Raw genomic sequence first — 19,036 nt, forward strand, 5'->3', positions numbered from 1 at the left:
CCAGTAGTTTTGGTTTTGTTCCAGTGTAGAAGAAAATCACATGTCATAACCACAGACAGTTGCTGCTTACTGGAAGTGGTGGTTTTAGTCTTCTCTACTTTAGTAATGCACTCCCTGAACAGGAGGAACACAGCACCAAAATCTAGTCAACTTACTGACAGTGCAAAAAAGAACCAAATAAACTGCATCATCCCTTCAGCCCTCTTCCTTCAATCTTCTGATAAGCATGTACACTCCTACATGCATGACACAGGAGAAATGCATCCCCAAACAGCTATTTTTGACCTGGCTTATCCTGTGCTGTAATTTGTTTGCTTTCACTTCCCTTTTTTTTTTTTTTTTTTTAATAAATTAATAATCTTGGTAACTTTATTTTAACAGCTGATATAAATATCACTGAAAGGCTTGTGGTAGGTAAGCATATGAATCAGCTAATAAGATCCTTTAAAAGCATACTTTGTTTCAAGGCATAACAACTCATGAAACTGCTTGTATATAATCTTAAAGATTTGACTGCCTAATTAGGTTAAATGTAGTCACAGTATTTAAGATAAAATCCTGCCACATTTACTCAGTGAAAATTCTCTGATTTCACAAAGTCATTTAACAATGATTTTTGTGAGAAGCTACTATTTTCTGTAAGTAACAGCTCTCTATCTTAGCTATGAAGTATGGTGTTGTCCACAACAGAGGTCTGCATAAACTAATGACACAAATGACAATTTGCTTCTAAATCATAACCCTAGTAGATGTGATCACAGGACAAAGACCCCACTATGCCTGAATAAAAATACACACAATAGTAAGTCACTCTACAACTAAGCATTTTTCTTATACTGCTTGTAAAATTAATGTCTCAGAGCTTGAAGTCTGATGGATTCAGTCACACTGGGTAATGACTTACTATCCAAGAAGATGCACTAATTTAGTGGATTACTGATGGTCCAAGTAGTACTGCTAATACCACATGATGAAAAGTCATAGAAGTCCCTGAATTTATTCATTAGACATCTATTTTTGATACATTTATGTTTTCATAGTTTCAAACATCTCGCCACAGGACTAAAGGCTGACTTCAAAAAGTAATGAAGTACTTGGAGTTAGGGCTCCAACAATATCCAGTAACAAGAATCCTCCTCATAAGATCTTGCAGCACTGAGCAGAGTGCTATTTGGCATCTCACAAGCTTATAATCTGACTCTTGCCTTTTCTATTTTTCTTTAGAATTACTGCAGCTTTATTTTCTAGAATATTTTTTCTATGAAAAATGCATATTCCTTTTGTGCAATTATTGTATAGGTTAAGTGTATCACAGACACACAAAATGATTTGGATAAAAAATATATCTCCAAGGAATTATTTGTGCAATAGCATTGAGAATATCTATAAGCACAGACATGCCCTGGAGGTACTCACACAAACTAACACTGAGACACAGGTGTGTGAGCACACCAGAATCTCACAATACTTCTTTGCAATCCTGCTTAGATTTGAAAGCAACAAAAATAAAACTCCCGTTTATTTGTCTTCTTTAAGTATTAAAAGAAGAATAGTGGAGATCTCATTAGCTAAGCTAGCTAAAGAAAGCATGAATAAGAACTATGTAGCTAAAGGCCTCTGTTTCTGCTGTTCTTGAAACAACACTTCTGTCTGATTCTGGATAATGGGCTTTTAATAAAAATATCCACCAAAGGAAAACAATTAAACAATACATAAAGCACCAGGGTGCAATCTAGTGGTTCTGTTACAGTCTGGAGCTGTTCCAGCAGAGAACATGTGGATATTTTTTACAGGCTGCAGTGTAGTTCTCAAAAGTTATTATAAAGCAACAAATTTAAATTGGGACTGGACATCTATACAATTACTCAATGTTGCTGCAGGATTTTTAATTCTGATCTAAAATTTATCCTAATGTAAAGACCACAGATATTTTGATTTTTAGGGTAAAAGTATCTTCTCCACTCTTACTGCTGTTTAATTTCTTCCAGGATGTTTTTGATGATATTTCTCAACTTTTCCATTAAAGTATATGACAATATGGCAATTCTTTATCCATACACCTCTATTCTTTCATCTTTCTGGATTGACAAAAATTGGAAAATTGTTATATTGGAAAAGAGTTCAGATACTTTGCAGTACTTTGAAACTACAGACCATGTATGGCTTGGGGTTTTAATCAAATAGTTTTTAACCTGAAGCACATAAACCTGACACATGCCATATTTTATTATCCTTTCTCCTCCACCCCCTACTCTGCCATGTCAATAAAAGAAACTGTGCATCTGTAGAAAAGTAAGCCAACACTAATTTAATTTCTCTAATGAACGGTTTCACTTTTGTAGTTCCAGTGAATTAAAGGAGCACCATATACAGTTTTAAAAATCCCAGTACAGTAAAGGTGAAAATTTAGCGTATTTCAGTCAGAAGAAGTTAGAATTTCCAAATAAAAGTAAAGAAGTAGGAAGAACAAGAGGTTGCAGGTTATAAACACTGTTGCCAGTTTTAGATTTATGGTGAACTTTGAAGTATAACGAAACGCTGAAAAGCTGTTTATACCACTGTTTCAAATGCTTTTAACTCTGCTTCTCCATTTCCTAAAGACTCAATGCTCAAAACAGTTGTCAAGGGAAAAAAAAAAAAAAGCATGAAAATTTACCATTGTTCCAAAGCCTTCATTACCACACTCAAAAAAGAATTCTGAAGTCACAAATCATCAGGATTATTGAATGTTTGCATATGAAACTAACACTCAAAGCAGATTTAAAAATTATTCGAAGCAGACTTCTACCTTTGTTAAACCTCTTCAAAAGAAACTGCTCAGGCACTCCTAAATTATCTTTCTATAGCTGATGGTACATCTTGATTTGAATTCTCCTAAGACATTTTCTATGACAGAAGGGAAAAGAGAGACACATCTCTGCTTGAAATGAGCATCTTTTAAAGACACCTGGTAGAAATGACAAGGTCAGAAATTAGAAAATTATTGAAATGGTAACTTATAACTGCAGAGTGCTATGGGTGTCTGAAAGCAAACTATATAGATTCATACAAAACCATTGTTTAGATTTCCTAGAGCATCCATGACTGTGTTCTGTGTTCTGTGTTCTGTTCAGCCAGATTTTTCTTCCTAAATGCATTGCCCTTGACAATGCAGAAGGACTGTGGATAACACCAAGTATCAATAACATCCACCTGCATTTGGGTCAATCATTATCTGCCTATCATACACTACTCAGAGAGTCTGCCTTCCTTTATACACAGTAAAATTCTGAATGTATTTCTGCCAACAATTAGACAAGAAAAATAACTATAGTTGAGATAACTTTTATTTTTATTCCAAAGCAATATATTGAGAAATAATTAGCTTCCATTAGTAAAGATAAGGATGGCATTTGAATAGTTCTGAGGCTACTGTGAATAGAGTTCACTGATAACACAACAGGTTAAAGTTCTGAATATGTTACTGGAGTTTACTTCTTTAATTGACTCATGAGGCTGAGTAACTAACTTGCTTTTTTTTAACTCCTCCCATGCTTTTGTCTTTTTATCTCTTTGAAGAGATATGAAACATTATCAAATATTTGAATCGGCAACTTGCAACTTAGTCTTATTGTATTTTTTAGACCTCATCTAGTATAATATAGCCCCAGCAGCAGCCTCTGGAAATTACAGTCATAAAAAATTAATAGCATTAAGTTATGGGTATTAAGAATCATTATTTAGAAGAACTTTATCTCATACTCTATTCTTGGTGGAATTCATTAAACATCACAAGACAGCACTGTACTATGACTCACTTTCAATAGTTAGGTACAGCTAGGACCTGACTTTTGTCTTCTGCATTCTTTTGTTATGTTTATCAGAAACCAAGGTTTCTACTCAGAGAGTTACACAACATTGCAGAGCAGTAATGCCAAAGACAGCCATAATAATATTCAAAATCATATAAATTGATGGTTCGCCCTCATGTGGTGTATTTAGCTCATTTCCAGAAAATAGCCAAGCCTCAGCAATGAGCAAGTAAAGTGATTTGGCAACTGGATACATTTCTAAGTGAAGAGGGATTGAAAAAGACCAGAAATACTGTAGTTTGAGAGAAGAAAAATAGGAAAGGACATTACACAGATCATGCAAATGTATTTAAAATAATAAATGTGGGTAGGGAAGAATGTGAGTTTCATCTACACATGTAATACATAAACAAATGAACGTTTAATGAAAGTGGAAGACTAGTGATTTCAGCTAAAACAAAGAATTTTTGTTTTTCAGACACATACACATAAAATCATGAAATTCAATACCAACAGCATAAATGGAACTTCTAAAAGTTATCTCAAATTCCTTACTCAACAAAAAAGTTTTAAAAGTAAAATTTACAGGAAAATTAAATTAATAAATAAAAATACATGCTATGTATATTTCTATTAAAAAACATAAGGCATATATAGCAATATACTGTTCTTAGCATTTATGAGTTAAATTCTAATGTAAATAGTAAAGAAAAACTACAGTCAATACCTATGCTGAAATAGACTTAACAAGGACAACATATATGAAAACATCAAAAGTACTTTTACAGAGTTTTTTATTTGAAATGTCAAAATTAAATGTCATGAGATCTGGAAATGCAAAACTATGGAAAAAAAACAAATGTTATACATCAATGCAATATTTCAAATGAACTTAACTGTAGCCTGTATGGCCACAAGATGACAAGGAATATTTCTGTTAATATATTTGAGCACAGACCAGAATACAGACAGTTTTAAACATATTGATTTTCTCCCAAAACAACCACTAAGGACTGAAAGACAGGACGAAGATTTTCTGCACACCTTTGTTTTCTTTGATTTTTATATTTTAACACACGTAATTTCAACCATGATTTTAATTTTGAACTTTTTTTAAAATTATATTTTGGGGTAATTACAAATGTATTTTAAATAATGGATATAGCTCATCCTTAACTCTGCCTTATTGCCACCTATTTCTTTTGAATTTGCTCCCCTTCTTAAATTAAAGTCAAACACGTGACTGCTAAAAGATAATATTATCATGAGCTATTGTTAATCATTCCAAGAATCACACACACATACATGTTTCATTTTATGCAAGCTTTTATGGCCAGGTTCATTAATATGCTGTGGCTGTTTTATGCTACTCTGGAGTAGTGCAAAGCAGCCAGAGCATACTGGCTGGTTCAGCTAAATTTGCAACTCCTTTGTTGAACAAAAGCAGTGCAAAGCAGTTGGAAGGCACAGCCCAGTTTCCTTCTGTCTCTTGCTTCTCCTTCACTCTTGTGAGCACTCTCATTTGTTTCCATCGCCTCCTGCATCCTCTGTATTCCACTTTACAGAAACACATCTCTCCTGTCCTCTGGAAACTCCAAGTACACACAGAGACATATGTGCATGTACAACACAGATCTGAGCCTCTTTCTGCTGCCTGCTTTACTGAGCACATCTGGTGTAATGTGGAGCTTATGAAAATAATTATTTGAACATTACTAGTCAACCATTGCTCTTATTTTTTTTTAGAACTGTTGGCAGAAGAGAGTGGATTACATCCTCATAAACTTGAGTGTAAAATCATCCTCCTAGAAAACAGCCACCATATCCTCTGGCTTTCAAAGAGATTAAAGCAAATTTAACCTGAATAGGTGGAAGTAAATGATGAAACAAATTCTCTAGAGGGATACTTCAGAGCTTAAAAAATAATGGAAAAGAGCTGTGCATTTTTGTTATCTTAGGAGAAGAGATGCTTGTCCTTTAGAAAAATGTCATTATTTGGAGGATTTTTTATAGCTAGGCCAGTTCCTTAACTATGGTAAACATCAAACAACACTTTTCTGGCAAAATTAAATGGCACAGTGATTTGATTACTGCAATTATTTTCGATTCTACAGAGAGTTATCTATCCTACATTTTCTGCTACCTCCTTGTAGTTAACACCAGCAAACTTATTTTCTTAGTATAAATAAGAAAGAAATGAAAACATCTTTTATAAATGAATGAGCAGTCTTCATCTTCAAATTAGCTACAGCCACTAAAATTTGACTTTGCAATAGAAAGATTTAGTTCAAAAATATAGTACAGTTTTCATGTAGGACTGCAATCAAAATGGCAGACACAAAATGGCATCACAATTTTTCCTGTTTCCAACTACAGTCCCAGCGCAGCCACTCATTCAGCATGCCTTTGAAGTGATTACTCTGAGTTCAAATTTTTCTGCATTTTCACACATGAAAGTTGTTTTTTCTTGAAGAAATAGAAATATTTTCTCAAACGGTTTGGAGGAAGAGTGAGGTGGAATATTATTCAGTCCTAAAACAATTTACATAAAATTGATTTATCTGGTTATTTATACGGTGGGAAATAACTAGTATTCTCTACCTGCATGTATATATGTATGTGTGTAAATGCTTCTACAAATATATTCTGACTTACAAACTGATATCAAGTACATCATCATATATAATAGCTGGCTATTGAACTCTAGAGACAGAAAAGAGCCTTGGTCTCTTTTTCTGTGGACACTATCATCATCAGAAGGATCTCTGCTGTGAAATTTGACAGTTAATCAAGTAGTAACAAGCTACCTAGTGTCAAGGCTGGTGACACTTCAAATTTGTGCTTGGCGCAATTCTAGGATGAAGTTAGGGCTCTGCTGGTGAGAAAGTGAAAGCTATGTGTACCCACTGGAGATTTTTAGATTATTTTAATGCAAATTTCTCAGTTCCTAAAATCTCAAAGGATTAGGCTCTGAAGCCAGCCAGTAAGCAGGAAGCCTTGGCTTCTCTCTAAACATACTCCACCCATTTGCGAATTTACTCACACTTTGGTTACAGTGGAGAGGACCTTCAGCAGATCCATTCCTGTCTTCACTAGGGAATGAGTGTTGCCCAACCTCTCTGTCTACTGGTAGGTATAAAAAGAAACTATCTCCATTTTCCCCTCATTTTTCTCTTAAGATTGAAGATGTTCAAAATTTGCTCTACATCTTAGTTTGGACCTTCTCTGTAAGTCTGTCTATAAAAGCATGTAATCTAATTAAAAAAAAAAAACAAAACACAAACCAAAAACATATCATGCTTTTCTATCTCTGAAATTCTCTTATTTTCTTAAAAATTTACTTGTAGACAGAAACACCAGAACAAGAGCTGATTTGCTGGGAGAGCATGGCAAATCTTCTATTGATTTTCTGGACTTTTCTGGACTCTTTCCAGTCTGCTGTCTCATAATTCTGTTCTGGCTAAACTGAGAACTTAGGCTATATCATGTGTGACATTTTGGATAATAGCAAGGATAACTTCTGGCCCATGGATAAAGCGTCTCTTTACTAGGAGCTGTAAATTTACCTACCACTCAGACCAGATCTACAGAAACAGCTGGTCTATCCTAAGTAATTCACAAATTTTTGTATCCACCCATCTTAGTTCCATGCTGTTTCTTTCAATGATCCCCATTCAAAACTGTCATACCAGTCATACTAAATCCATGTCAGCAAGACCTACAGAGGGCACAAAGCCTGTGATCAGGTCAAAGGGGGCTGAGACTGTAGGGAAACATTTCCTGTTGTTGCTTGGAGAAAAACATTCACATTCATTACAACATTAATCACAAAGTGAAATGGATGCATTTCAAATAGCAACATTAAATTTTTCACCATCAGCAATTTTCCAAAAGGAGATTCTAAACTTAAATTTGACTTTGCCTTAAAAATATATAGTCAAGTTTGTCTGCATATGATTAATCAGAGTGTAGTAAGTTACATGAATTTTATTTTCCTGAATAGTGCTGCTTTGCTTAGGAACAGAGACTGACAATCCCTCTAACTCAGAAACAGAGTAATAGACATAGCAGCAATGCTGCTCCAAGCAATTTACTAGTGTGCCCTAAAATAGAACTGTGAAGTACATATTTGTAAATGCACTATTAAACCCAGGTATTTTTTATCAGGATAGAAGAGGTACCAATTATGGTTACAGTCTCAGTATGCGTGTCTTCTGTTGAATAAACTGGGACCACCATTCTCTGCATCGTTAGATGGCCACATTACCTATATCATTAATGGGATGGTTTGGATCCAAACCAAGAATGTTGGAGTGGAAATACCAGATATATTAGTATCAGACATGAATACCAGTGATTTCAACCATTCAGTTCCCTAACTTACGTAAAAATCTCATGGAAGTATAGGAAATATCTTGGAAAGAGCTTGAGGCACTACTGAGTGTAGAAAATTTGGAGCCTGACACTTACCATTTGTTTAGACTCTTTTTAGATACAGACAAAATTAAAACTTTTTCCACAATAACAGTGGGATACTGTGAATGTGTAAAGCTATTTCTCTGACTAGGGCTTAGATTCTGATTTCAGGTGTGCTGTTTATTAGAAACTCTGCATATTATTTCATGGGCTGCACAGAAGTTCTTTGGAAAAAAACACACACACAAAAACTCCAACAAACAAAAATAACAGTTTCATGGATTTTTGTGGTGCATTTTCTATAGAGTATAGTCAAAAACTGTATAAGGTAATTGCACCATTTCAAACTAAATTACTTGAAAGAGATTAGAGATACACATTGCTTTTTTCATTGCCTTTCTTGCATATCATTATCCTTTAAATGAAACTGCTTTTCAGAGGTGTAGCATTTGCCCAAATTTGAAAGATGAACCCTACACCTTCCCTAAACTTCACTAAACTCTTCCACTGGATTGTCTTATAGTGAAAGGAAATGGTGTATGTAAGACAGGACACTGAAACTATAAAAGATAGTGTTTTGGACTGTTCTTATCTCCACTGGTCCCATGAAAATAAGACTTAATAGATTATGAGGCATCATCTTATGAAGGAATAAAATTTCATTTATGAATGAGTTATTGAGAATATTCATTATGAGTGAGTAAAGATAAATACAGCATGCAACATTTCCTATCATTCTTATTGCAGTATATCAAAATTATTTAATTAAGTAACACTTTACTGCAATTTGTAGAAAAAATACTAATGGTCAAATCTGTGAACATCATAATGGATTTTTTAAGTGAATGAAGAACACTGGATTTGGACCATACTTCATATTGCTTTCTGTCTGTTCTACTGTCATGTAATTGTGATCAATGTGAATGTGAGCAGTAATTTTCTTCTGCCTGGTAGAAATACTTACATTTAAATTTTATGGGTAGAGAAGTAAGCAAGCTCAAAGTAATTTTGCTAGTATGGCATAATAATGAAAACAAAAGTAGCAAGTTAAATAATTAGGATTTTTTTTTGTTGATTCTGCATGGATGATCACAACTATTAGATTACCCATTTTTTAATTTACTAAATTCTCATATACTGAGATTTCAGGATTAATTTCGTTTCACCATGGATTACTCTCCTGGCTTTTAATATTATATTAGCTTATTCACGTGCTTTTGTTCCACAAACAGTTTTCAAGACTCTTAAATGGTACCAACCTGAATGCTGTGAGATACTCAACATCACCCATAGGAGGATCCAAGCCACCTGTCCAAGCAATATTTATGTTATACCCTTCACCAGGGCCACTTCCAACCTGAAAAAAAGAAATAAAATGCCAAAAAGAGAGAAAAAGAGGAAAAAGGAGGAAAAGAGAGAGGGAAAGGGGAGAAGAAAAGATTTCTCAAATGTGCATTAGAAACAAACATCAAACAACATGTCAGATCAGCCTTGTTTGACAAGGACTGCTCTGGGTTATGCACTTGTTCTCCACTGGTCCCCTGCTCCCAGTAGACAATTTGGTAATCTGGTGTAATTTAAAGAACCAGAGAAGGACAAGAAAATTAGGGGTAATCATGCAACGCAATTACCTGAAAGATACAAATAAAAATGGGGCTCTAAAGAAATAAACCTAACCTCATTTGGGGCTCCACTGCCGGGGAAGAAGTTGCCTTCATCATAGCGATGGAGGGAAACATACAGGATGCTGGGGTCAGCATAAAAAGCCTGCTGTGTACCGTTGCCATGGTGAACATCCTAAAGGAGAAAGAAAACAGATGACAAATGTAATAATGTCCAACTCAGTGTAGAGAGCTCAGTTCTGCTTTCTTTTACACCCCCCTCCTCTCTCTCTCTCAGTTTCTCTCCCTCTCCCTTGCCCTCCTTTTGTCTTTCCCTTTCCCCCTCCCTTCACCACCCCATACTTCCTGAACTTTCAGGCAAATTACTCTTTAATGCACTCATTTTTTAAACTGGCTTCTAAAAATCAGGAAACCATAGCGAGCGTGCCCTGGAGACTCCAGATGAGCAGTCATTGAGAAATCCCAGTCCTTTTGTACAATTAGATATTTATACACCGGCTCTTTGTACTCCTTGCCTCAGTGATGGAATCTAGCATCCTGTTTTATGGAGGAATTTTATGACTTATTAACTGCCAACAGTTCATAACCCCTCAGGCTTAATTAACTAGCCTCATTGGCCTCTGAAGAAAGACTAATGTTTAAACTACAAACTAGTATTTTGCAGAAGGATCTATGGTTTACAGAGCTTTTTCACAATTCTTGACAGAACACTAAACATAAGAGTATTCATTGATTTGCCAAGTTCCACTATTGAGGTCAAAGGCTCTGCGACCAGCTGAGTAAATTGGCTTTCTTGAAACATTCAGTTCTGTTCAGTCCCTCAGCAGTTAGATCCACATCAAAAGAGATGCCAGATGCAGAAAGGACTTCATACTTCATTTTTGCAAAATCATGACGGCAACAGTTGAAGACATAGGAATATGATCTCATTAGCTATTAAATCATCTGGCAGATAGGATGGTGCCTTCCACAATCAAGGAGTGACCTTGGTCAGTCTCCATATTTCAAACATTATATAATGACAGTGAATAAAATTCTGTCTTTAAATAAAAGGCTGACAAAGAAATGCTGACAGTATATCTATAAAACAAAGGCTGATGATGCAGACATTTCCTTTTTTTTTTTTAGTTTGTTTTCACAGTTCACTACTATTCTATGTGGTTAGACACATAATAATTTTACAAGTGAAAATGGAAAATCCACTTGCCTTTCAGTAAAAGAAAAGTTTTAAAAAAAATGTTTCTTCACTAGCATTTCTAAGAAGCTGAAAAATTATAGATGTTTTTTATTTTCCTCCTTTAAGACATCCCTTTTAAATTTCTGATTTAAAGAATTAAGGGGGACGGACAAAGTGTGCTGAATGGCAAAACTGTCACTGTTACCCAGTGTGTATTTACTTTACAAATGCTATGAGGTCTAAATCCAATTTAGTGTCTACAAAACAGAAATCACATTCTCCTCACTATGCCTACTCCAGGAGGGCTAAAGCTGTACCTCAGGGCGTGCACTGCCAATAGCACAGCAAGCACTGGACATTGCTTGTCCTCCTTGCCAGCTGAAGCAGCCCATGAATTTCACTCACATTATTCAGAACTCTACATTGATTGGGTCCTACTTGTATTGCATTGTGCTTGACTTGGACCTCCTCTGGGACCTCTGTAGTGTAGTATTATAAGAGTTTCTTTTCTTTTCTATGTTAAAAGTACTTGAAACAACATGAGGATGGAGTTACAGCACAACTGGGACTTAATGCCAAGGTTAAATGTAACACATGAGACATGCAAAGGAGAACACACTGGTATGAGGCTGTTGAAGATTTCAAGGCAGCCAGTCTAGTGTTAGATGGTTCTGACTGGCAAATGAAGTAAAATCTGGCATGCAGCCTAATCCCAGAATCCCATTCAGTTTTCAGCTGTGAAAGAGTTAATTGCATCACTCCAAAAATTGACTCAATTGGTTTACTCCAAAAAAGACTCAAATCCTGCTAACATAAATGCAAGCATGGGTGATCCTGGAAAGAGGATTTCAACAACCTGACAACCTATGCTGGGCACATAGATAGATCTGCATGGACACAGTAGAACTTACTTCGCTATTTTAATAAGTCTTTCTTTTCCATACATATTTGGGGCTTTAGACATATTCTTTCTGTAACAGTTTCCAAAACAGATGGAAAAATGTTAAAGGGGCATAGAGATATTTTTTTTTTCCTTATTTCTTTTTAAAAATTATTCAAATATCAAGTTAGATTTCTTGTTTAAGCTTTGATTTCACTAAGAGCTCTTTTTTGAAGACCAGTAACATCTCTGATTAGACAAAGGAATGTGTTCTTTAAGACTGAGGATGTTAGCATGAGAGAAATGAGTTTGTATTCTGACCTTAGTAGATAAAATATATTCAGGGTATATAAGTCAGTTCAAAACCAGAGATTTATACAAATGGTGGAATGAGGAAAAAAATCCTGTCAGATAGGTCTTTTATTTTACTGTATAAAGAGATTAAATAGATGAAGGGAAGACTGACAATTAAAAAGTTAAGAATTCATATTGAAGACATGTAGCAGCTATGAAGACTACACTTAATTTGTAACTAGAATACATGTTAGTGTGTGGGATTGGATATTACTTTTTAATATTTATATTGTAATAACATGTATAGCTGCCAACTTGCATGAGGTCCTGCTGTGCTAGTCACTATCAAAATATAATCTTAAAGGTTAATTTCAAGTCTAACATCTGTAACTCCATTCTTTCCTTCAGATGCTCCAAACTCTGTTGGTGGGAATAAAGATGTCACTATTAACTTGTTCATTCATTCAGTTTGGCCTATGATTTATCCATAGTTTGCATGCATAAGAAATTTTCCGTATGAACTTTTGTACATCATTGCTCTGACCATGGAGCAAACTAGGGACTGGACTGCAACTGCTCCAGGAATGAAGTCATCTGTGTCAGCCATATATTTCTTCCTTTTCACCCACTGAGTTATTCTGGTCAATGGGACAGTTGTTGCAGAAAGGCTGAAAATTCCCTATCTACTTTCTTGAGTAAAGATAGGCAGCTTCATAGGTAATCATTTGCACAGGTAATGATTTTCACATTTAACATTGCCTTGAAAAACTGAAGCTGAATTTCTAAGTGCTTATTGACTAAATATATAAAAGGGAAGTGTTTTGGTTTTTTTCTCAACAAGGCAAATAATAACATTTACAGGCAAAAATACTTAAAAACATTCACAAACTTTGAGTAGGCTTTTCCTATTAAAAAATGAGAATAAACAGAGAGTTCACTTTTGACCAGAATTTACATCAATAAATGAAAGATTCAAGTCAGCAAACAGACATAACATACAGTAGAAGTTTATAATTCTGGCAGTTTATGTTTCTAAATGATAGCAGAACAATCTGAGAAATATTTCAAAATCATTCTAAGAATATTTAATCTACACATATACTTAGTCTGCCACTCATTTTTCACTCACCATTCCTTCTCCCACACTCCCCCTTTCTCTGCTTCTCTTCAGCAGTCAGTACGCATATTTAACTGAACAAAAGTGCTAGATGGTAAGGCCATGACTCCACAATAAGATTTAATTATGAGTGCAGATATGAACAAGATTTAGACTATTAAGCCCTGCACTTCAAAAACCCTTTAACATATTTTGTCTTTAAATCTTTTATCACCTGCAAAAATTAATTAAGTGCAGATGTAACAGGTTAGGTTTTGATGCCAGGGTTCATTTCCTGTCTATGCTTTGTCAGACACCCTATTACACCTCGTCTTGAACTGTAGGAAAACAAAAATGGTGCTCATAAATCAGCATTCAACTTTCCTTGGGCTGTGCATTGGGCTGATCCTTTGAGTGCAAGGCAGAGCTCCAATTCATTATTCATGAAAATAATATAGCCAACATGCCAAATGTCATCTGCATTTAAATAATCCATTTGTTAAACATATTAAGTATTGTGTAAAAATGCCTTCTATTAAAATACAAGACTAATCCAATAAAATGGATTTTTAATCACATAGGTTTTCTTCAGGGAACCACCAAAACCTGGAATACATGACTAGAAAACTTCTTGGGCAGAATGACCTGTTGATTTGTTTAATAATATCAAAGTTACATAACAAGTCAAATCATTGCGAACTGAGGAAGGTGGTCAATTTTGTTACCAATGCAACAACATTCTTTAAAGAATATCTGACTACTTGGAGTTTCTATTCTGTAGGGAAAAGTAAACTTGTGTTCTGTAAGGTTATTTTAACAGTGGAAGTATCAATTCATTTAAGGACCATAAAAGTTGCCCTGATCTGTGCCTTCTTCTCATTAAATTGCAGTTAACACCACTAAAGTGAAACATAGATGTTTATAGCTTCAGTACTGCCATCCTGGCTTTAATGAGTTCCCAAAATCAGAGGAAATGCACACCTTTATTACCTGTAGGTATTAAAAGCAGGAAAGTTGGACTTATAAATACAAATTCATTATCTTTTATCTAGACGCACATAGAGTGTGATGCTTGCCAAGAATACATACCAGATCTACAATCAATATCTTGCCTATATTTAGCTTGTCTCTCAAGTATTTGGCAGTAATTGCAATCGAATTAAAAAAGCAGAACCCCCTGTGGAATAGAGAAGAACAGAAATAAGAAAGCAAATCAGTCAGGGAAACAGCTATAAATAATGTTCAGAGCATTTTAAAAAATGCTATATGATCTTTGAGGCCATAAATCTGCTTCTGGGAGTACCTAGAAAGCCTTTTCAGTCATCTGCTAGCAATTACAGTTCTTCAGAGACATGCACAATGCAGGTGATTGCCAGTAACCTTAGTGCTCCAAGATGGGCAATATTCCCTGGTACTTACATGGCTGTTGATTCTTCAGCGTGATGGCCTGGGGGCCTTACAACAGCAAAGCCATTCTGTAAGAACAAGATAGGTTTTCAATTATCAGCTTAAAAAAATACTTGACTCAGGGCAAAACATAGCAGCAGGCAGATGGGATTGAAATCTATTATAGCCTCTTGAGCACTTCTTCTATCCAATCACCCTTTCATAGTACTGCCAGAAATAATACTGTTGAGAACAGTTGCAAATAAGCTATATAAATACACACATGTGCATACATACATACACACACAACATGATCTAAAGAGGAGGAAAAAGGCAGAATGAGAAAGCCCTGTTATGAATTCTGCTGTTTAGAATTCACACTTAAAACAAAGGTCATCTAAGATCATGTAATCTTAATTTGCTCTATCTTGAGATGCTTCAAAATAGAAGTAACTTAAGGTATATATTTTACATGATTAGCCATTGTTGACCTTACCTCTGTATAGACTAAATGATAAATTCAGACCCACACACACATATAATTTCTAACAGCAGAAAAAGAATGACAAGGAACATCCCATATTTCTGCAAACCATAAATTACACTTGGGAACCTGCTATGCTCACAAATTAATAAATTCCCTGAAGTCAATTTCTAGCACACTTTTTGGAACTGTATGTACATTTCACAAAGTACAGCACTAGGGTCAGTGATGACAAAGGAATTTTTTGCCTCTGGAGTCATTGAAGATAAAAGAAAAATGGAATCTTCATGCTTCCAGTGTGGGTATGGTAAAGGGAAAATCTAGAAGTGCTGGCAAGGTAGCTCCATTCAGACAGTCAGATTATATGTTCAAGAAGCAGTGTCTCATAAGGTTATGTATAATATAAAATTTCTCTGACAACAGTTACATTCAGGAAAACACTACTACATCATAGTACTTCCTCTTTATTTCAACTACCCAAGGTAGTCCTTCAATTCAGCTATATATATGCCATCAAACTAAGACAATTGCTATATACATAAAAATACGAAATTATAATCTGTACGTGAGATATCTGCCCATGAGATATCTTGTATTTTCACACAGCTTCACACAAACACTAGATGTATATGTATGCCTACATGACCAATCAAGCATTGTAATCTCAGTAAGGAGAGGACAGGAAGAAAAAGTTTGTAATATTTCTGTATTTTATTCATCAGTATTAAAGTATTCCAGTTTGATATATTAAAACTTGATAAATGTAAATGTTTCAGTCTTCTCTTACCTGAGAAAAACATAATAATCTCATAATAATAAAACATAAAAAAACATAATAATACTAAACTCATACTGGTGTAAATACAGAGGAACATGACAGTTAATAGTCACACTGGTTCCTGTGAATCTGTTTATTTACAATCATATGAGTGCATGGTTTGTGTGTACCTGTGGAATTGTCTACCTATGTTGCTTCACTGGCATTTATTTATAAACAAATACTACCATGTCGTCTTATTTAGTTTGCTGCTAGATGTAATACAAGCAGCAGCAGCCGAGTTTTGTGGAGCATGGCCAAAGTTCTACCAGAGTACAGTAAACTTAAAGTACAATACCAAGGGACTGCATATGTAACAGTGGTTCTTCTGGCCACCTTTAAAGAATCTGAGGGATTTGATATCATGACTTATTTTGCATAAGTATTCAAATAAAAAATACAAACCCAAACAAACAAAACACAACAACCCAATAATTAAAGGCACAAAACTGATATATGTTAGTATTCATGCAGGCATTCCTGGAGATGGGATATAAATTTCCCATAGATAAAGTACACCAGAGGAAAAAAAAAAAAACCAAAAACAGACAACTAATTTGCAGAAGTAAACTAGCTTTAGACTCTCAGCTAAAACTGTATTCTCTATCCTTCAGAGGATTTTTTAACATTTTTTTCTCACACAAAACATGACTTAGAGAAGAATTTGGCAACAAACTCTTTTGTAGCCCTTATGAAAAAACAAAGTATGCTGATGAATGTCAGGATAATGAGCTGAAAAAAGACTCAGCAAAGAGGGCATTACTAGAGAAAGAGCATGATGCTACCTGCATTTTCTTCTCTTGATATTTCTAGGAATTTGGAAAAAGTCCATGAAAGGCTTACAGCTGCCCCTGCTCAGCTAACAGCTCATTATCATCTAACTTTATCAGTATTCCCAAAAGATCAATATAATTAAGATGATTATCTCTAGGAGGATTTCATGGGGTAATATAGAGATAGAAAATATCAGCACTGCTGTTTTTGACAATATGACAGTTACAGTGTAGGCTTTTCTTCTGTTCCCTTTGACAAGACTCTTTGGAAGCCCTGTTTTATTACATCTAGGTAATTTCTGGAATCAGAGCTTAACTATTACAGTTTCACCAGCACACAGGATATTCACAACAGGGTTGTGACCACTTTTTATGAGTTTTTACATCACAAAAAAGTTCAGTATTCACATGGGAAACTTTCTTATTTTAAGAAATACTGAATATTATAAGAAATACTGTGCATATGTTACACTGATGATAAAACACATAGTTGAATTATACCAAATGCTGAAACCTCGTTACCATACAGAATTATTGGCAACTTTTGTGTAATTGATAAAATATTTAATTTCTCCTACTTGCAAACTTTGCATGAACACAGCATACATTAGTACAATGTAACATGATTTTTTTTTTTTTATTTAGGCAATTTTAAATACAAGACAGTAAGCTCAGTAGACAGTAGAACAGTAGATGAAAAAGCAAAAATCTGCTTTAAAGATAGAAAGACTAACACAGAGCAATATGGTGAAAATTAAGCCAACACACATAAATTCAAAGCGTTTTTGTACAGAGCCTTATTTATATTAGGATACAGACACCTTTATAAGTAGACAGAACATTAAACTGACTGACAGACATGAACATTAGAAAAACAATTCATGTCTGTGCCATTATGTGATTACCTTTATTTAAATTTGAGGATTAAGAATAAATCCTGAATAGAGATATTCTAAAATCTGTGCATATTTCTACAACAAAGGAAGAGAAGTCTGCCCAGACACAGTTTACACAGAAGATCGACTGCAGATAAACCTGCTGAGTTGGACCTTTAAAGAAAACTAAGAAAAATGTTGGTCTTTTTCCACAGTCAGCTATGTATTCTCTTCTTTCATGACTCTAGATAGATAGTTGGATGCTTGATTTCCAAGAATAGAGGTGTACATCCTACTGTGGCCTTCTTGCCGTTAATGGTCAAGCTAATCCCTTTCTGTGATATTCTGGGCTACAGTGTTGGTCTACATCAAGCTCGGGCATCTACTATGCCTCTCCATTAACCTTTCCAAGATAAGTACTCAAGACAATACCATAACATGAGTGGACAATCCAGGGCTTAGAACTGACTATCTATAACAGAGTTCCACTGGTCTTTCTATTACATTACCTCCATAAAGGAGGTAAAATTAGATGCAGACAATTTTTCTCTAGGGCAATACGTGGTCTTTGTGCCAAGGTGTGAATGATTCCACATGACAGTCTTGAGGATCTTGTTCTGCCTAGATTCCAAGTGAACCAAGAGTTACCTGGACAGTCAAGTACTCCAGGTATGATGAGAAGCCTCACTGAAAAGCAGCACATAGTAGTTTCAGCCTGGTACTACTCTAGTAAAATCATCTGGCTTTTTGTAGACTTCAAGAAAAGCCAGTGCCACACAAAAAATAGCAACAAACCACAGCAGATACTCCAAACGCACTTACTGGAGTGCTTACCCTCCCTCATGAATGGCATAGCCTGGGATTGTGTTACAGCATGTGGCACTGATAAGAATATGGTTATCTTCTTCCTGGTAGCAGTTGCAAGTGGATTCTTGTAGGCAGCCAAGACTTAAAGAAGCCCTGATGTTTGTTATTGTAGGTCTTGGCTACACCAGAGATGGCAGAGTTAAGGATGGTACTAAGGCCACTTTAGGGATTATAACTGCCAGCTACACTGCATGGATCACCTTTTAAATATAAAGAAATTAGGTTTTATATTACTTTATAAGGATATTATTTAATATATATGTAGAATATATAGATACATACACATATACATATATATATATAAGTATATATGTAACTCAGTGGATATAAATTCTGACAGGACAAACTGATACATTTCTGTCTAATGATGTATTATACATTTCTGTATAATTCTCATTCTGAAATGCATGCACATTGAAGCAAAAAAATAGAACCTTTCCATTAAAAACAAGTACTGCCTTATTTAAGCAGTGGTAATTTTAAGAGTTAAGTGTGAGATAGGTTAAGGGATTTAGACACGTATCAATTAAAAACTTCTAACACCTAACCTTAGGAGCA

The 19,036-nt window shown here is 35.0% G+C and overlaps 1 protein-coding gene across 13 annotated transcripts in view; it reads right to left on the minus strand.

The window, feature by feature from the left end:
- The window catches only part of HDAC9 (histone deacetylase 9), a 458,209-nt gene that overhangs the window by 87,176 nt on the left and 351,997 nt on the right, over window positions 1-19,036 (minus strand). For all 13 annotated transcript variants that reach the window (XM_077787618.1, XM_077787599.1, XM_077787612.1 and 10 more), the window contains 4 exons: window positions 14,696-14,751; window positions 14,366-14,453; window positions 9,885-10,004; window positions 9,467-9,564 (listed from right to left, as the gene is read on the minus strand). In XM_077787618.1, coding sequence (XP_077643744.1) covers window positions 9,467-9,564; window positions 9,885-10,004; window positions 14,366-14,453; window positions 14,696-14,751 — 362 coding nt within the window. The remainder of the gene's footprint in view (window positions 1-9,466; window positions 9,565-9,884; window positions 10,005-14,365; window positions 14,454-14,695; window positions 14,752-19,036) is intronic.

The sequence above is a fragment of the Lonchura striata genome, chromosome 1 (genome assembly GCF_046129695.1).
Source record: "Lonchura striata isolate bLonStr1 chromosome 1, bLonStr1.mat, whole genome shotgun sequence".
NCBI lineage: Eukaryota > Metazoa > Chordata > Aves > Passeriformes > Estrildidae > Lonchura > Lonchura striata.